Source organism: Lolium rigidum, chromosome 7, assembly GCF_022539505.1.
Source record: "Lolium rigidum isolate FL_2022 chromosome 7, APGP_CSIRO_Lrig_0.1, whole genome shotgun sequence".
In the NCBI taxonomy this organism is placed as follows: domain Eukaryota; kingdom Viridiplantae; phylum Streptophyta; class Magnoliopsida; order Poales; family Poaceae; genus Lolium; species Lolium rigidum.
In genome coordinates this window covers 307011150-307030321 of record NC_061514.1, presented here as the reverse complement: position 1 = coordinate 307030321, position 19172 = coordinate 307011150, and the positions used below count along the sequence as shown (strand labels likewise).

Genomic DNA, 19172 nt, shown 5'->3' with positions numbered 1-19172 from the left:
CGCCGTTACATGTACGCGTTAGACAACATGTATAGGACCGGATGGAGCGTTATGCGGGGATCTCATGTTAGCTATGCTCCCGTTGTTGTTCCGTGGCTTTGGGGGCACACCCGGCGCGGCTCGGGACCCGGTCGGCGCCCTCTAGGACCCGGTCTGCGCGGTTGAGTGGTTGTAGTAGTGATTGATATGTATTAGGGTTAAATAAACATGAACCCGATCTATGTATGCATGTAATCTGCAGTATCTGCTTTCAGCACTATATTATCGATCCTTAGTTAAGAACTACACATATGTAACTCCATTTTCAGTTTTCGCATTATCCTTAATTTGATCATATGATGGTTCCTATATATAGCTTGCAGGTCGTTGTAGAAAGCATGGAGAGAGATGAAATTCAAGAAAATTTCATGGAGGAACTCATAGCAAACGGTACTCGGATGATCGCGACGACGACGTTATTCCAGATGATGGCGGTGACGATGTCACCGCAACTTATTTGAATGCCTCCGGTGAGGGAGCGGAGGATATTGAGGAAGAAGATCCTAGTGGCGCCGGTGAGGAACAAGATCATCATAATGGCTCCCGAACTGTAGTTATCACCGAGGTATATAAATTAATTAAGCCGCTGTTGATCGACTAGATGCATTAACTAATGAAATTGTACCGACTATGAACTATTTCTTTTTTAGCCCTCCGGATCGAGCACTTCTTCTGTAAAGTCGAGGAAGCGAGGCCCGGCCAAAAAGTTGGATGACGGTGTTAGGCACGACATCACCCACATCGAGAATGATGGTAAACCGATTGCTCCAGAGAAAGGTGCAAAGGCATTTATAGCTCAATGCGGAGTGCTTGTTAGGGACCACGTCCCGATCACCGTTCGAGAATGGCACAAGCCGAAGGGACTAGTGCTCGTCTGCAGAGGAAGAAGCTCAAGGTCTTTATATCGATGATGTAGCCAAAAACAGCATTATGAACAAGCTCATGGCACATTTCAACATAGTACCCGAAGAGGGGGTGACGCCGAGAAGGCCAAGATGGAGCAGGCCCTCCGCGAGTTTGGCAAGAAGAAGATGGCCGAACTATTCAAGAGCCACAAGAAAAGATTGCGCCGCCTTATCAAGTTAAAGAAGACTCCGGACAGTGAGAAGGTAAAAAGTCACTGGGACGAATTCGTGAAGTACAGACACGGAGTCGAAGAATTTTTGAGAAGGTCGGAAATAAATAAGGCAAATGCTGCGTTGAAGCTATATCACCAAATTCTGGGTCCAGGTGGATACAGGGCTAACCGTCCTAAGTGGGAGGCAGCTGAGGCGGAACTGACCAGTAAAGGGATCAGATTAGGGACACACGGTTGGATCGAACGGTGCAAGGAGTGGTTCTACGGGATTGGGGGAACGTTGGATCTCAGCAGGTGGATAATGATGACCAGGTGGTCGAGCCTCCTCGCTACCCCCCCGTGGATGATCTCACTGAGAGCCGTCCTTGTGAGCTGCATGTTAAAGTTTTCAACCTATCCTTCAAGGCGGCGGTCGGCATCCTCTTACCTACAAGGTCTTACCATTGCCGTCCGGTCCAAGACGACTTTGCTTGTTGTGATGGTGGATGAAGTGTTGAGAGAGTATGAGGGGTTGGTGCTTGAGCACCCTGCAGGTGAAGATGGGGAAATCAAAGAACTGGGAGAAGCCCGTAGAACCACCGTGCAATGGCGGAAGGAGAACATTGTGTTTCCGGGTGAGAAGCCAACAAGCGAGGCCACCTCCGCCTCCTCCGCCACCTCAGTCTCCTCCGCGTGATGATTCTCCTCTGCGCGATGATGATTCCCCTATCCATGACCAGTCTCCTCCGCGTGAAAATACTCCGCCGCCTCCTCCTCCTCGTCAAGAGACTCCGCCGCTTCCACCTAAGCAAAAGAGGAAGCGGTCCGCGGCACCTCCTACGGCTCCGAAGAGATCATCAACTCCAATGAGGGAACGAGACTCCGCAGTTGTTGCCACATGAGCAGATCGAAGAGCAAAAGGCGTTTCTTGCAATCTGCGCCGAAGAAGATGTTTATTCCACCGCGGACGGTGAAGCACTTTGCCGAGACGAGAATGAAGAGACCTGAGCCGAGAGCTGATTATGACCGCTCTCTTGGACAGTCCTCTAAAGCGATGAAAGAAGCAAAAAAAGTCGCCCGGCTTGGACAACGGGACATTCGAGCCGCACCCCACTTCATCGTGGAGCCATATCATGATCCAGAGACGGCATCGATGATCGAACGGGCGGCTAGAGCTCAGGGAGCATCAGTTGAGTACGAAGATTACTATCCGACGGCTCAAATGGTAAACAAGTATAGATACGGATCTGATCTCGTCAAACCCGGCGAGCTCGCGCGTCTAGGGACTCAGATGCGAAGGTTGCATGACTGGTACCCGAAAGCCTGTCGAAGAGGTGATCGCTACCTCACGTTGTATCTTAGAGATGAGCATTACTTCCGGGGGGAAGACGAGATAAACATTGACGTAGAAGAACTGTTTCAGTTATTCAATCAAGACGCCCTCGACAAAGCTGTCATCAGTTGCTACTCACTCGTAAGTGATTTATTTGTGTAATTAAGTTTGTAGCTCATTCATTTGCACTAACAATTATCCTCATTATATTCTTTGTGTACGCTATACATTTAATTATGCGTAATGAAGAAGTCTGGAATACAAAAGAGGCAAGCTCCTACCGCTGGGGTTCATAGACCCAAACACAATTCATGAAGTTACGGTTCGAGACTTCGCCAAGGACACAGAGGACAACATCGTAATGTTTTTAGAGAAGCAAGCGAGACAAAGAGGATATATTCTTTCCCTACAACTTCAAGTGAGTGTTATATATAACATACATTATGCTTGTGCACCTTCCACTTTATTCTCGTAATCATTGAGCTATGCTTGTGCGGTTTCCATTTTATTCTCCTAATCATTGATCTTCACCTTGGAGTCGTAAACGTCATGGACTCGAAACGTAAAGAATATGCGGAATGGGCGGACATGGCTGCCATCCTCCAGAGGTAGTTTCAATCAATTTCGTATTGGCATCTTCATCTCGCTCTAATTCGAAGATATCATCAACTAATCAATTACTCATTTACTCATTATTTTTTGCCGGGCAGGGCTTGGAAACGGTTCATCAATACTCGTTCCGGGTGAATGGAAACCGGAGCTTACATTTAGAGATTACCCCGTAAGTAGTACTATATATATAGCTATGTCCAGTGAAACTTTATATATGATATTTACTTTCAATACGATGCTTGATTATTAGTTTGATCGAACTATTTTTTCGTAAAGTGTATGAGGCAGGAAAAAGGGAATAACTTATGTGGATACTACGTCCGCACCTTCATGCGTGACATGTCCTGTCCCAAGGGTGGGGATGCCCAAATACACCACACTCGTGTACGATAACAAATTTTCACAATTAATCTTAATTAGTACCATCTATTGTATTGAGTTCCATTCATATATTGATCTCCTTTTTTAAATATAGATGACACGCCTGCGGGACACTCTCATAACAGCGGATCAAATAAAAGCAATTCAAGAGGAAATCGCGGGATTCTTTATTACCGAGGTCCTTACCCTGAGTGGAGAGCACTATCGGAAGATCGTGACGTCGGACGATATTCGTTCGGAAAAGTTGTATTGTAAATATGCATGCATTACGTGTACCGTGTTGACTATGTCGTGTACCGTTGACGATGTCTATATATATTCATGACGATTTTTTGTGGTTTCTTGAATGATATATATATGCATTGCTGAAACTCGCCGTGGCGAGAAACGCCCTGTTTCTCTGCCGCGGCGAGAAACGCTGGTACAGCCTAAATCTGTGCCGCGGCAGAGAAATAGCAATACTCGCCGCGGCGGAGAAACATAGGCCCGGTTCGTACCACGAACCGGGACCAAAGCCCTTCCAGCCGCGAGCTCCCTGGTCGCACCACGTGTTGAGGCCTTTAGGCCCGGTTTATCTTTGAACCGGGACTAAAGGGTACCCCCTTTAGTCCCGCCTTGTTGGTCCCGGTTCAAGAACCGGGTCTAAAGGCCCAAATGGACCGGGCCTATTGCCCCGTTTTCCACTAGTGGTGGGAATCTTCTAAGTGGAATTTGATTTTTTCACTTCAAGTATTTGAGGCCCTACTGATGTGATGTTGGGGTTATTTGGTCTATTGGAACAGATTGCATCTTCAAGTGTTTTCGAAAAGAGTATATGAGGCCAAGCTCCTTCGTTTGATCTAATAGGAAGGTTTCTCACAATAACTTGCAATAAAAAAAAATTGTTTGTAGGGCCAATAGAAAATTTTACTCTCGGTTCAATCAAGGATTGACAATTTTTTGCATCAAAATTATATTCTCCTTAAATGCTATAGTTTAGTGAAAAAAATGCAATAGAAATTCTCCTCCCGAAAAGGAACTAAAAACACTTTGTAGAAGAGAACCAACAACTGTTGCGTACTACTGTTGATCGGAACCTATGTTTGAATATTACCTGTTAATGTTCGGTTCTCCTGTTTGAGTATAATAATATTGTAGGTTGCTTATGGGTGAATTGTAAGAAATATCCGTAAAAAAATGTTCTTAGTGAGTAAAAAATATGTTATCTCCTGTATGAATTTCATTATGGTGATAGTAGTAAAAAATAATACAATATAAATAGTAATCCAAAAATATGTCATCTCTTGTATGGGTCACCTGGCCGACTTGCATATGGCCTCCGGTCCATTCTCAATTTCAATTATGTCTCACAAAAATTTATATCCCCATAAATGTTGGCCATTTAGCAGCCTGCCATTCCTTAGCATATGGGGAGGTGCTATGGGCCGACCGGGTCGGCGCGAACGGGGTGCCACACACCCCTCCGACCCGGCGGCTGTTAATTGCAGGAGTGCTGGTCGAGGAATCACCGCATGGGCCGCCTGGCCCAGATGGCACGACCATGTCAGTCTGAGCTTGGTCCTAAATTTATAGCACGGACATCAGATCGGGCTGGGTTCGGGCATGCAAAACGTGTGATTTAGGTTGAGATTGGGTCGGGCTGGTAGATTAGGCCGAGTGCGAAATGCTCATGCCTGATCTATAGACCTGATGGCCGGCAAAACCTATACACCGACCAGGTCGGTGGCTACCGGCCACCGCACACCCCCTGGTCGGGTATGGGCCAGGCCCATTTGGCTATGTTTAGCCTGTGCAGTTTGTTTTTGCTTTTTATTTTTTTCTTTTTTGGTTTCTTTTCTGTTTTCTGTCTTCTTTTCTTTTTTTTTTTGTTTTCGGTTTTGTTTATATTTTTTTAGATTCGAAAATTTTATTTTAAAAAATTATTCAAATTGAAAAAAAATTAAATTAAATTTTTTTCAAATCTAAAAACCGTTCAAATTTAGAAACGTTCAAATTTAGAAACGTTCAAATATGAAATTTGTTCAAATTCAAAAATTGATTAAAATTTAAAAATGTTCAAATTTTAAAAATGTTCAAATGTAAAATTTGTTCAAATTTAAAATTTGTTCACATCGAAAATTGTTCAAAGTAGGAAATTGTTCAAATTAAAAAATGTTTAAAATAGAAAATAGTTTAAACGTAAAATTGTTCAGATTAGAAAATTGTTGAAACTTAAAATTGTTCAAATTTAAAATTTGTTCCAATTTGAAAATTATTCAAAAGTTTTTTTAAAAAAAGCGAAAATCTTTTAAAATTGTTCAAAGCATAGATGCTCAATTTTAATTTTTAAAGTATTCAGATTTTGATAATTTTTTATTTTTCAAAAATATTCAAATAGTAAAAATTTATCAAACAGAAAAGAAACGAAAAAAGAAAAGCCTACCTGTTTCTGTTGGGCCGGGCCCAGTAAGCCACGTCGGGGGTGTGCGGTGCGTTCCCCCGCGCCGACCAGCTCGGCGTATAGGAGCTCCCTGATGGCCGGGCCGAGTGTGAAGCTCTCATGCATGATATGTAGACCCGATGGCCGGGCCAGGCTCGGGCCTGGATATTCATCGTAGGCCTTTTTAGGCCTGTACCAAAGCCTGGCCAAGTTGAAGAAATGCCCAAGTCGGCGTGGCCCACACGCCACATGGGCAGGACACCAACAAAGTGACGCGTAGCTCCACCAAGTGTATGGATGTCTTGGCCTAGTCTTAAACATGTAATTGGATTCTTTCTATAAATACATCAGGATGAAACTTTTTTATTTTCTTCGGAGAAATAAAACCCGACACAAATACAGAATGTTGAATAAGATTACAAATATAATGTTCACAAGAAGACATGCATCAAGCCTAGCCCGTCGACGTGAGAAGGAAGCCCATCGCCACCTTTTTCGTTCGGGAGTGGGGTGGGTGTGGACTTCACCACTTGTGGTGCCAGTGTCATGTAACTTATTCTTACCTTATCTTAGTTGGAGAGACTTCAAACAATTCTAAATATGTCTTTTAATAGGGAGGTTTTCTGCCTTATATTCGTCTTAATTCAGAAAATTTGTTTTGTACTTTATCTTAATTCCATTCAAATCATTTCCCTCTACATATTATGTCATGGGCATAACACGCCGTTACCCCTTCTCCGGCTTTCCTTTGCATTTAAATCCTCAAGCTCCTCTAAGAAGGGATCATGACGTGATTTTTTTGTTTTTAGGGATGGTTATTCTGCCTGTTTGACTAATAGATCTAAAGTTCCTTTTCTTCAAAAAAAAAATTTTCCTTACTTCTTTAAATCTGGTTATTTCCGTCGAGACGGAAAGCCAGTAGAGAGTTTTTTTTTTAGTCATTCCCGCTAATATAGAAATTTTGCTCGATTTACACCTCCTATATATTGAACCTCTAACTAATCTCTTCTCCAAATATATATCCCCGTAAAAACACTCATCTAACTAGCTGAGTCACCCCCAACCGCCACCACCGCGCCGCTCTCCCACCGCCTCGCCGCCTCGGCCCCCCACTACCAACCACCACCGCGCCACCATCACACCACCGCCCCACTGCCCTCCACCTCCAAGACGCCCACCGCCCCCACTACTAACAACCACCATGCCCTCCTCCATCTCCGAGACGTCCACTACCACGCCTTCCTCCCCCGCTGCACCGGGAACTCCATTCCCCTCATCCTGGTTCATTTGAAGGCTCGATCTTTTCCCTCCGTATCCAAGGCCTGGCCACTCTCGTCCACTGTATCACGTGTGAGTACTGGCGTTTATTCAAGCCTAGTAATACATGGCTGCCTTATATAATATTTTCTTAGTTCTCCAATCTATAATGGATCACTCTGTCTAAGCCCCTTCTTGCTTTGGAAGTACTTGACAACATCATCATTGACTTTAATAGCAACATTTTCTCCCGAGATGAAACTATGAATTAAAGCACACCACTTATAAGAAAAACCATTCATTTTGAAGGTCTGCTGGAGGAAAGACTAGTTCACCTTATCATAGGCCTTTTGAAGTCCATCTCTAAAATCATCCCATTCATATTTTTTCGATGCAATTCATGAACCGTTTCATAGGAATAACCACACCATCCAGGATGTTACGCCCTTGCATAAAGGCAGTTTGTGAAGGTCGAACCACATAGTTAGCCACATCGTTCAGCCTAATTGTAGCAAATTTACTAAAAAAAATTGAAGCTAACAATAAGGAAACAGATCATTTCTGCTTCATTAGTTTTAGATAATAAAATAATTTTACCAAAGTTTAGGCGGAACAACTCTATTTGTCTGGTATGGAGGTCACTAAATAAAGCAAGCAGGTCAAGATTAACAACATCCGAGAAAAACTGATAAAACTCTGGAACCCGGAGCATTATTGTGCTCCATTTGGAAACGCTTTAAGTACGGCATCCTCTCCATGTGTCCTGCAGGAGATATCTGCATGTGTCCTGTATTTGAAATTTGAGCATTTTTTTCGATAAAGGATGCTTTATTACTTTAATAAGCAATTACATCCAGCCTCTGCATAACCAGAATGCACACAGCCGTTTTGTTGTCTCAAGTCCAAAAGGATAAATAAAAAAAACTAGGCGAGATACATATCGGAACGATGAATCATATAACGCCTAAAGTGTAAGTGGGGCATCTATCCGTAGACTATGCATCCTGGTTATATCGGAACGATGAAATTTGAGCATTGTAGACAGGAACTACCTCTGCGGCTCTGGGGTGTATTTCTGGTGCGTGTTTCCGAAACAGTGCAAACCGAACGACCTGCAGATGGCATTCGGGGATGTTCTCGACTCCAAGTGCGTCAGTACAAAACGTTATCCCTCTGAATAATCCGGCCATCAGCCGCCGGTAATTTCATAGCATCGGTACGTCCAAACGCAGGGATCCTAGCACCTTCCGCCGAGCACCATTCGCATCTTTCTTGTGACAGTTTAGCCAACACTGCCGTTTGGTTGGGCCGAATTCCAACAAAACGAAAAATTAGCAAGTTACATCCTTATATATATAATAGCCTCAATGCCTGTTCAATGGCTGAATCACTGAACATATTAGAAGCCAACGGAAGCAAACTTTAGTAGCTACTGATGGAGGTGGAGGCATCCAGCGCCAGCGAGAGCAACTGGTTGAACGTGGGAACCACGATTCCCGTCAGGAACGTCCAGGCTCTGGCTTCGTCCGCTGCCGACGAGCTGACGGCCGATAAAATTGAACGGTACATCCAGCCGGATATCGACGCGCACGCCGTTCTTGCCGAGCGCTCCGGCGACATTCCGATCCTTGACCTCGGCAAGCTCCTGAACGCCGAGACGGGGGAAGCGGAGGGCGCCAAGCTCAGGTTCGCCTGCGAGGAGTGGGGATTCTTTCAGGTACGTAGTGCCACTGAACATGAACTGGTCAGATGTTTTAATCTTGTTTTCTCCAGCGAGGGTGCTTTATTCTTGTTCAGTGTCCCGCAAGAAATTTTAATATCTTCTTTGGCGATTAAACCATGATTTATCTTCTTGTGATTGGCAGCTGGTAAATCATGGAGTGCCAGACGAGATCATCGCCGGTGTGAAGCGTGACACTGAAAAGTTCTTTCAGCTCCCCCTCGACGTCAAGAATGCTTACGCCCAGCGTCCAGGGGATCTTCAAGGTTATGGCCAAGCGTTTGTTCAATCCAATGATCAAAAGCTTGACTGGGGTGACCTGTTGGGCCTCCTCACCCAGCCGCCTCAGGCCCGTGACATGAGTTACTGGCCTAGTCAACCTCATACATTCAGGTACTTTCGTTGGATTCTTGCTATCTCAAAAAAAAAAAGTAGTTTCGTTGGACGACAGTAAAAAAAACTAGCTCTGTTCGGCTTTTCCTTTTTGGTGGAACAAAATTAGACGAACCAACATTTTCCATTAACATTATGTGGACACAAGTTCTAGGAGAAAAGGGCAGGTCTATGCCGACAGAGAATAAACTAACTTTCACCCGACTTAGAAAATTTGTTAATAACACATAGGATTATGTTCATTGAGATGCAGCAATTTGTTCATCTTGCGAGACAATATGGAGAGTAGATTGATGATGAGTCAACTTTCTTAAATAATTGTACACGTGCAAACTATTGTTTATCATGTTCTAATTATTTGTTCGTGAAGCACAACACATTTGTAAAATTCCTTCTAGTATTTAAGAAAACGTACAATCTATAAGGATATCGAGATTGGGTTGATAATTGCCAACCCCGACTGAACATAGGTGCCCCTAGTTTTCATGAAATTTAGAATTACCAACACCGCTAAAACGGTTACACATAGGTGCCCCTATACTGTAGTCTGAATAAATGATCGTGGCAATCATTTTTAGTGGTGTATCCTATGTTCCATGGTTAAAGAGAACTAATGTATTTTTGTGTTTCTTTTTCCTCAAGTCAAGACATTTTAATAGAGAAGTTGAAGTAGTTTATTCTTAACAGTAATTAGTGAAGTCATTACAAATAGTTGCTCGAATGAGCTCCAACGTAGCAATATCAAACAAAACTACCCTAGCAACGAGTAGAAGAGAAATAATGGACATCACAATTTCCATTAATTCCTTAATTCAAGGGAACTAATAGCACTAGTTTACTCTAGTAATACCATCCACATTGTTGTACTCCTAATCAGGTGTGGCACTCTCAATCAACTATGACTATGTTTTCATATTTATGTCTATAATTAGTATAGAAAAGATGCGGAACTCACACTAACAAATTAGGCATCGTTATCACAACTTACAGATGGTTCACTGACTATATTCGTGTACTCATCGGTGCTTTTTTTTTCTGTTAACTCCAAACTTTTGTAGATCAAACTTATATTAACCGAGAAATTTATTCGAATCCAGAAAATACAAAAGAGGAAATGAATATTGATTTTCTCTCATGTTAATATTTCCATGATAATTAATTAACAACTAATTTTTAAGGTTGATGGTATATATGAATAATTACATGTAACATTCACATTTTTATTATTATTTCTGTGATCCCAGAAATTCCATTGAAGAATACTCTTCTGAATTGATGAAAGTTGCTGATTCCATTGTCGCCTCAATTGCAAAAACACTAGACTATGATCCTGAATTGATGGCAGACAAAAATGTGGTTCAGACTTTCCGGATGAGCTACTACCCCCAGTGCTCCTCAACGCCTGAAAAAGTTTTAGGGTTCTCTCCGCATTCTGATGGGTCTTTTCTAACTATCCTGCTAGAAGTTAACTCAGTACAAGGCTTACAAATTAAATGGCATGGTGCGTGGATCCCAGTAAAACCACGTCGTGATGCACTATTGGTGAATGTGGGTGACCTTCTTGAGGTATGGACTTTTTAAGGTTATCATACTTACTTCTCAAACTATGGTCATATGAAATAAGAAACCACATATTTACAATCTCCATCTCCACAATTGTACTCTATCACACCCACCTCTACGATTTGTATAGCCGAGTATTACATAAAGGTCGTATGGCTGAATTAAACTTCCAGATTGAGGCGGTGCACTCTGGACCCAAGCCATAGCAGAATGCCATATAATGAAGGTTTTGATGTTTTCCTAATTTGAAAAGCTGAATGGGACTTATAAAAAATACAATGCCGTACATATAACATATGTACTAATCAAACTTGTTCCATATCTAAATATGATGTTCGTCTAATGTTTTTTACTTCATGTTTTTAGATTATGACGAATGGAAAGTACAAGAGCATTGAGCACAGGGTTACTGTGAATGCCTATAAGGAACGGCTATCCATATCATCGTTTCACGTCCCAAAGTTAGATGCAATAATTATGCCAATTGTGAGCATTATGGAAGAGAAGGTGTTATACAAGAAAACAAACGTAGAAGAGTATGCAAGACGTTATATGTCAAACAAACTAGATGGCAAGAGGGCCCTCGATCATGCAAAAATATCCGGAATATAAATATTGTCCGCTCTACTTTGGTGTTCCATCAAAACATTCGTAAAATAGTTTCTTTTGTTTGATTCTAACAGGTAAAATTTGCTTTTCTATTCGTCATGCTGAGTGGCAAATAATTATTTCTAAGTCGCCTCTAAGGACAATACAACCACCAAAATTATAAGCAAATCTTGATTGGATTGCTATTAAGGTCGACTGAGAATTTTCTTCCAAATCAGCTCATCTATGGACGCTGCCTAGATGGGGACCAGTACAGTGAGATGGTTGTTACTTCATGGAATCTCAACTTCTAATTTGAAATGACAACATCTTGGGAATTAGCAAAACAGTTTTTTTCCCCTTTCAGCTATATCCTGCTGGTTTTCTGCAAGCAACAAAATTGATGGCTTTATCAAGTATAGCAGGAGACCTGCTTATAATTCATAGAAAGAAAGCGGCTGAACTAAGCGTGCCCAATTAGCGTCATAGAGCGTGTGTCTTTTGACAGTATCTTGCGAGACAAGGGAGTACTGACAGCATGAGAACTGATTTACGCTTTGAAGAAGCGAACGTTTGCATCTTTCCAAGCGCTCGCCGTCGAGACAAATCGACCGTTGGTGTGTAGGTGCGGTTCGACCGTTGGTGTCTAGGTGCCGAGTATAATCTCATCCTGTATGGCTGTATCCCGCCTCCCTGGATGAGTGAATTAAAAATGCTGGTTATTGTTAGAAATATAAGAAAATTACCATATTATTTAATCCAAATTAATACTTAACAAATCATGACTACAGAAATCGCAGATGAACTAATCATACAAATCAACAGAGTAGAGGAACATATAGCATCTAGGCAAGATAAACCTATCGCATCTACTCCAAATAGTAGTACTAGAAACTCTAGCAAGATCTAAAACAAGGAGGACAGAAACGCATATCGTCTAGCGTTGGCGGCGGCAGCAGCAGCGGCGGCGATGTTGGCGGCATATATCCTGGTTGTTGCCCATGTTGAGGTTGCCGAAGAGGTTGTTGATGTCCGAGAAGAATTCGTCGTTCGGGACTCGTCGTCGGACGATGTCGTGTTGCCAGTAGTCGCGCGTAAGAGCTCCCAAAAACCTGATTGCCCCTCACCTGTACAGGTCTACAAGAGGCAGGGTTCCAGAGGCCTACTGTCCCGCCGCTCGGTGCATGCCGAAGGGCGGGATGAGGAAAACGAAGGCGGCATCGGCGCAATGAACTGGAAAGAGGCAGTCGCATATGGTTTCTCGTACAGGCTAGGATTTGCGTCGGCTTGGCGAGATTTCCGCAACCCGCATCGTGGCATGCGATGCGAGCGGCGGAGAAGGAGTGCGTCATGGCTCTCTCTCTTCTCACTCACTTACTAGGACTAGAACACACAACCTTATATACCACTCTAACTCTCTCCTAACTAGTAATATGAGACTAAACTTTAGTCCAACCCCTTACAATTTCCACATGAACCAAGAGAATTTCAGAATTAGTATTGGGACATGGGCTAAGGTTCAAGACAAAATTTCAGCAGTTATATCAGGGTCTGGCAGTAGAATGTTTCAGAGTTCCAACTCCCAAGATGCATCGAGAGTTCTGGACTCCAGACAGTCAGTGGGACATCATCGACGAGCATATCACGGGAGAACGTTCTTTTGCTGATATTATTACCAGTATTCGATACTGGGTTATTCATAGCATTACTATACCTTCCCTATTTATTGCGGGTTGGTTATTTGTCAGTACGGGTTTAGCTTATGACGTGTTTGGAAGTCCTCGGCCAAACGAGTATTTCACGGAAAGACGACAAGGAATTCCGTTAATAACCCCATGATGAAAGTCGGAAGAAGAGAATTTCATGAAGGCCGGATGGGAGGTCGACTAGCTAAGGGAGGTTCAAGTCTCCGCGCTGTTGAGGGACTTGCTTGGTGTTCCGGGCTTCACAGCAGCGGTATGAAAGTGGGAGCGACAACACAGATGAAATTCAGAGTCTTACCTTTCAGGGTGAAAACCCAAGGTCTGGCCTTAACTGGTTGTACCTGGCAATGACCTTGTTGGAGGCATTGTTTTGAGAGCGGAGACTATCTTCAGGGTGAAAACCTAAGATCTTTGATCGGGCGACGATGGTGTTAGAGCATTGTTTCCTTCTTGAAGGCGTCGTTTTTGGAGAGTCTGTTCAGGTGTTGTCTTGGTGATGGATGTATTGTTGTTGTTAGGCCTGGGATACTGCACTGGGACTTTTGTTTCTGAGTTTTCTTTTCTTTTTTGGCTGTGTGTATCCGTGATGCCATTATGGTGGTGTGTTGTTGCAGAGTCTGGGTGTAATTGATATCTTTTGATATTAATATATTTTCTTTATCGAAAAAATCAGATAAGCACGAAAGGAACGAAATGAGGTGCAGATCGCGATGCCGAGCTGCCTAGTTGTTTGACTAATTGGCACATTCCATGGTCCAACCTCAGTCTGGCCTCTAATGAATCGGGTCCCGTTGCTAGCCTGTACGATCACAATGGTCCAGCTAGAACGCCGGAAAAACTAAAGAAGAAGAAAGAAGAAAATAATGACCCGCCAAAGCAATCGAGACTGCATCAGCGATAGCACCACTAGTGTTGACGACACCTCGACTCAAAAAAAAAGCTTCTTCAGAATAACACCTTCTAGAAGTTATCGTTACATAAACAACGTTATCATTAGGTCTAACCAGTAAGATCAATTTCTAGGTTTTCATTCTGAAGAAGATTCAGTGTCTTAACAATGCATACTGGGAGAGCCACAACTGTTAGGTGCAACCACTAAAAGTCAGACCTAGGATTTTTAGACCAGAACTAAAACATGGAACTCAAAGAGCACCGCCAAGAACAAAGTTATTGTACCCACTCGTCGAGAACACTAATGCAAAGCATCAATCATCTAACACACATATTTCTCTCGAATCGGATGCAAGATGAAATATCGTGAGCCTATCTGGCCTTTTAAAAACCACATGATCCCTAACAACACCTTTGAAACACCGGAAAAACAGTTACCCATCGTAACCTATGCGATGCACAAAGCTGAAAACGCGAAGCCACTGCCTCCCTCTATCAGTTTGGTGCAATCTTATCTTTGATTTTTTTGTTGCTTTGTGTATGATGATGACATCCACTGATTTTTCTTGACGTTTTTGCAAGAAAAAGAAAGGCGACTGACCGGCCTAGGGAGGCACTCGTGGTTTCCAGAACCAAAAAAGATGGGGCTTATCCGTGCATCCAATTGATCGATGTGACACCGGAGATCAGGATGTGACAGCGGAGATCATAGCCTGATTCTGCTTCGCTCTCACCCGGGTGGCGTGTTTATGCTACGGAGTACGATGTATCGGTGCGTATCTTCAGATAGTATCAATCTATTCTGTCACGGGCCCGCGGTGTATCTGCCGTATATCTGGCAAGTAGACCAACGGTATTTATATACTTTTCTTCTTTCTCACGTTAAACATTTCGGTGTGCAATGCGAGTAGTAAGAAATCTAGGTGTTTAAGAAAGACCTTGCAAAATTTGAGCATTGCACTACTAGGAAAACCCTGGAAAAAGTCCAAAACAAACCTTAAACTTGTAGACGAAAGTTAAATCAAACCCTCAACTCTTAATCCCTGTAATCGGCACTCTCAACTTATCAGTCCCAGTCTATTTTAAACCTTGAAACTGTTTTTCCCCGCTGAAAAGAAAAAATCGAAATAGAAAAAATTACTACTCTCACTGACTACGTAGCCCCACTTGTCATATGCTTCTTCCACCTCTAGTCACTTGGTGTTGATTTCTCTCTGACGTACCAAAACAGACGCGCACGAAAATATTATGACTTGTTTCACGGCCAGGAACAACACATGCGCTAGCAGCAGGGCTTGCACGCGCTAGCAGCACTCCGCACTAGAAGCAGTCCTTTCACGCCGCCAATTGCACGGCCATGACCCATGAGGGAGCACCTGCAGGGACGGCGGGGGCACAGCCAGGAGGAGCCCCTAACATTTTCCAGCGACGGAGTCGTCGCTGACGGTCGATTAATTCTCCGACGAGCGCATGCTCATAGGTCACAGTGTCATTGTCATCCTGACATGACTCGTCTTCCTCCGACGACCAACCCCCGAATCTAGCAGAGCCCCTCCTACGGCCACCATACCCAGAGGAGCCCGTGCTCCACTCGATCCACGCGCCATGGCGATCTCCGGAGCAAGGTCGACGCGGAGTATTCGCGCGGTCACGCTGACTCGCAGGCATCAGTGGAGAGGCCTAGGCACAGTAGGCACAACAGTGTGGCAGGGGCTAGGGTTAGCTGTGGACCTGCAATGAGAACTATCGAGGGGCCAGGGGCACGGGAGCCTGCAGCCATGGGGGAATCAATCTGGCAATGAACATAAGAGAAAGAAATTGGGGAAGAAGATCAATATGACGTGTGGGCTCAAATTGTCAGTGAGACTAGTCTGTTATCCCGGCCAGGATCATATTATTCCCGGTGTGCCAAACAGCTCTAGGGTTGAAAATAGACCGGGATCAATAAGTTGAGAGTGCTGATTTCAGGGATTAAGAGTTTGAGGTTCGATTTAGCTTTAGCCTACAAATTTAGGGTTTATTTTGGACTTTTCCCGGAAAACCCTCATCTCTAGCGCACATTTTTTTTTAACTTTCTTTGGCGCATATTTCATGCGCCACAGAAGACATGCGACATATATTTATTTCTGTGGCTCATATCTACATGCGCCACATAATTTTAAAACTTATGTGGCGGACCAGGCAGGCATGCGCCACAGAAAACTTCTGTAACGCAGCCCGCGGTGGTGCACCACAAATTTTTTTTTTGAATTTTTAAAAAATGGCGGTCAGATCTAGATCTGGGGCCACCGGAATTTCGCCATTTTTTTAAATTACCCGAAGTTCGCCAGAGGTGGGTGGGGTGGGTGGAGGAGGAGAAGGAGGAGGCCAAGGAGGCCGGACAGAGGTTGTTGGTGGGTGGGTGGAGGAGGAGGCCGGTCGCGGGGGGGGGGTCGCCGGAGGAGGAGGAGGAGGAGGAGGATGACGACGACGAGGAGGTGGTGGTGGTGGTGGTAGGTTGTGGTGGTCGCCGGAGGAGGAGAAGGAGGAGGTTGCCGGAGGAGGAGGATGAGGAGGAAGCCGGAGGAGGAGGAGGTCGTCGGGTGTGGGAGGAGGAGGCCAGGAGGTGGTCGTCAGGTGTGGGAGGAGGAGGAGGCCGGGTGTGGAAAAGAAAGGAGGAGAAGGAGAAGGGAGAAGAAGGGAGGAGGAGGAGAAGTGGAGGAGAGAAGGAGGAGAAAAGAGAGAGGGAGAAGGGCGCCGCCAAAATTTAAATTTTAGCCTAAGAATTATGTGGCGCATGTGTAGTTGGTGCGTCACAAAAAAAATTTCGAACTTTTTATTTTTGTAGGAAAAAATCTTGACTTTACCGTAACTTTTTACTTTTTTCGAATTTGCCTATTCTAAAAATATTCGTTATGAGCCTTCCGGAACACGACACTTCAGCCAAATCAACGGTGACATGCCTCCGGTCGATCTTCTTCTTGGCGCGAGAAGGAACCTTAGTACCTCCACCATTATGTTGGGGATTCATAGCAGAAAACAAAAAATATCTAACTAACGCAACCCGGTTTCCCAGATCTATCTAGGAGTTATTCAATAACGGAGATTATAATATCAGTGAAACACACCCTCGTAGACCGATAGCGGTTAACGTCCACTAGAAACCCCCTTCCTGACACGATTGCCTCTTTATATAGATAGATTTGATGGGGTTATTACTTATAAGTCTATTTTGTACAAGAGCCCCTCCTATCTGATAGAAAAGGGTCCCATGATCCCGAGCCGATCTTACCTTGGCTCGCAAACCCCAAGTTTGTCTATGAAGAGCTAATCTAATTGTATTTTTTTAATGGATTTCTTATGTGGAATACTAATGGATAGGTCCTCGTTGCTAAGTGTTACAAGATCTAGTGCACTGGAACTCGTGGTTATGGACCCGAATCTTTTAGTATGCAACATTGTCTTTTCCAAGTAAAAACCCCTAGTATATGAAAGAATGAAAAGGTGCTTTCGTTCTTGTGGAATAAGAAGCCCTCGTACCTTACTGAAAGGAAAATCGTAATTTTTCGTTAGGTATTTGACCAAATAGGATCGTCCATTTCCTATAGAACCTATCACTAAAATACCCGATAGGGCTAAGCGGAACGAAAAGGGTTTTCCATGAGTAAGTGATTGTCTGATAATGAGCAAGGAATATAAGTCTTTCTGCTAAAGGGGATCTATTAAACTCATAATTCATTGGATCCTTGTTATCAATGCCAACTAGGTATCATAAGTAAATGGATCCCGGTTGTTCAATCCTTTGATAACCAAGGTCATTCTTTGCTAAAGAGAAATGATCACTATGAGTCGATTCAATAGAATTGGATCCATTCCAAATAGCAAGAATTAGGATTCTTGATCCCTCTCAATCTCTCTTTCAATTCGAGGATCCAGAGAGGTGTTTTCATAGTCATCTCCTAATATTTTCGATTTCATTTTTCTATGATATGCCTTTCTATATGAAAATTTGTTATTTACGATGTACGATGATCCAATTCTTTCATGGTTGATGTAGTTGTACTTCGTCGCTGACCTCGGGGTCGTGTTGAAGTCTTCTCGTACCACCATGAGTCCCGTAAGTGCAGCACCCCATAGTTTCGGACACATACGGTGCCCAACGACGCTCCCGGCCTCAGATCCAGTTAAGGTGCGGAAGAAGATCTTATAGATCTGAATCCTGGCAGCACTCCCACGTATTGGGTGGAGTACTCCCTCCGTGCGTAGCTCTTCGAGGAATCACGGGTGGAGAGAGAACAAGAGAGCGAGAGAGAGGAGCTCCCAAAGGGGGGCTCTCCTTTTTTCCAAGGGGGAATTGGGTGCGCTCCTCCTCCTAATCCCTCCACTATATGTAGGGGGAAGGGGATGGGGTGGGGCTGCCAAAAGGGGGGAAATCCTAGGGGGTTGGCCGGCTAGGCCCCAACTAGGAAACCCAAGCCCCCCCCCCCCACTTGGAAAGCCTAGCCGCCCCACCAAGGAAACCCTACGGGGTGGCCGGCCACTTAATGGGCCCCCTCTGGGAGGGCCCTATTAAGGTGGGTTGCACCTTTTAATTAAATAAATACATATTTAATATTAATTCATTTAATTAATATATAATAGTACATACTATTTAATTCCCGATGATCCGAGACACCTCTCGTATCACTCTCAACACCTTTGAATTCTCCTGGAACTCTTTCCATTTCTTTCTTCTCTCTTCTCCGGTGTTTCCTTTGAATCCAAAACAATATTAAGTTTCGTTGAAATCTTAAGTCTGTTTACCTACGGTTCGAGAATGAGATGATCGAGACACTCTCTGATCAATGATCACTAGGGTGTTCTAGAGAACAATAGTGACCCATGTGTATTTTACGAAGATGTGATCACTGTTTGAACCATTACGTCGTGTCCCATTCCCCTTGTTACTTTGATACCGGCACTCGTCTGAGACTTGATCATCGGTATCATCATACCTAGTTCGATCTCGTTACCGATAAGGCTATTCAAATCGTTCCGTTCGATTCCATCATCATGACCTAGTCAAGTGTTGCAACTCAGATGTAATCTCAACGAGTAGGCCCATAGTATCTTCAGTCACGCGGATGAACAAATTCCGCTCTTGACACATACGCCTCAACATCCGGTTGGAATACCTAACTGCACATTTATGACCACCGTGCTATGGTGTGGCGATTCATACATCGAAAGCATCCTCC

The 19172-nt window shown here is 43.8% G+C and overlaps 1 protein-coding gene across 1 annotated transcript; it reads left to right on the top strand.

The window, feature by feature from the left end:
• The first annotated feature begins 8425 nt into the window (after positions 1 to 8425).
• On the top strand, positions 8426 to 11483 carry LOC124678569 (2-oxoglutarate-dependent dioxygenase 11-like). The gene is made up of 4 exons (XM_047214443.1): positions 8426 to 8815; positions 8964 to 9211; positions 10456 to 10777; positions 11141 to 11483. Exons 1-4 carry the CDS (start codon positions 8534 to 8536, stop codon positions 11384 to 11386), a joined length of 1098 nt encoding a protein of 365 aa, XP_047070399.1. The 5' UTR covers positions 8426 to 8533; the 3' UTR covers positions 11387 to 11483.
• The last annotated feature ends 7689 nt before the right edge of the window (positions 11484 to 19172 follow it).

Bases quoted from the DNA above. Each gene is read 5' to 3' on its own strand.
- LOC124678569 (XM_047214443.1), top strand. From the start codon at position 8,534: ATGGAGGTGGAGGCATCCAGCGCCAGCGAGAGCAACTGGTTGAACGTG. The intron at 8,816-8,963 runs GTACGTAGTGCC...TGTGATTGGCAG, and splicing joins AGGAGTGGGGATTCTTTCAG to CTGGTAAATCATGGAGTGCC. The intron at 10,778-11,140 runs GTATGGACTTTT...TCATGTTTTTAG, and splicing joins ATGTGGGTGACCTTCTTGAG to ATTATGACGAATGGAAAGTA.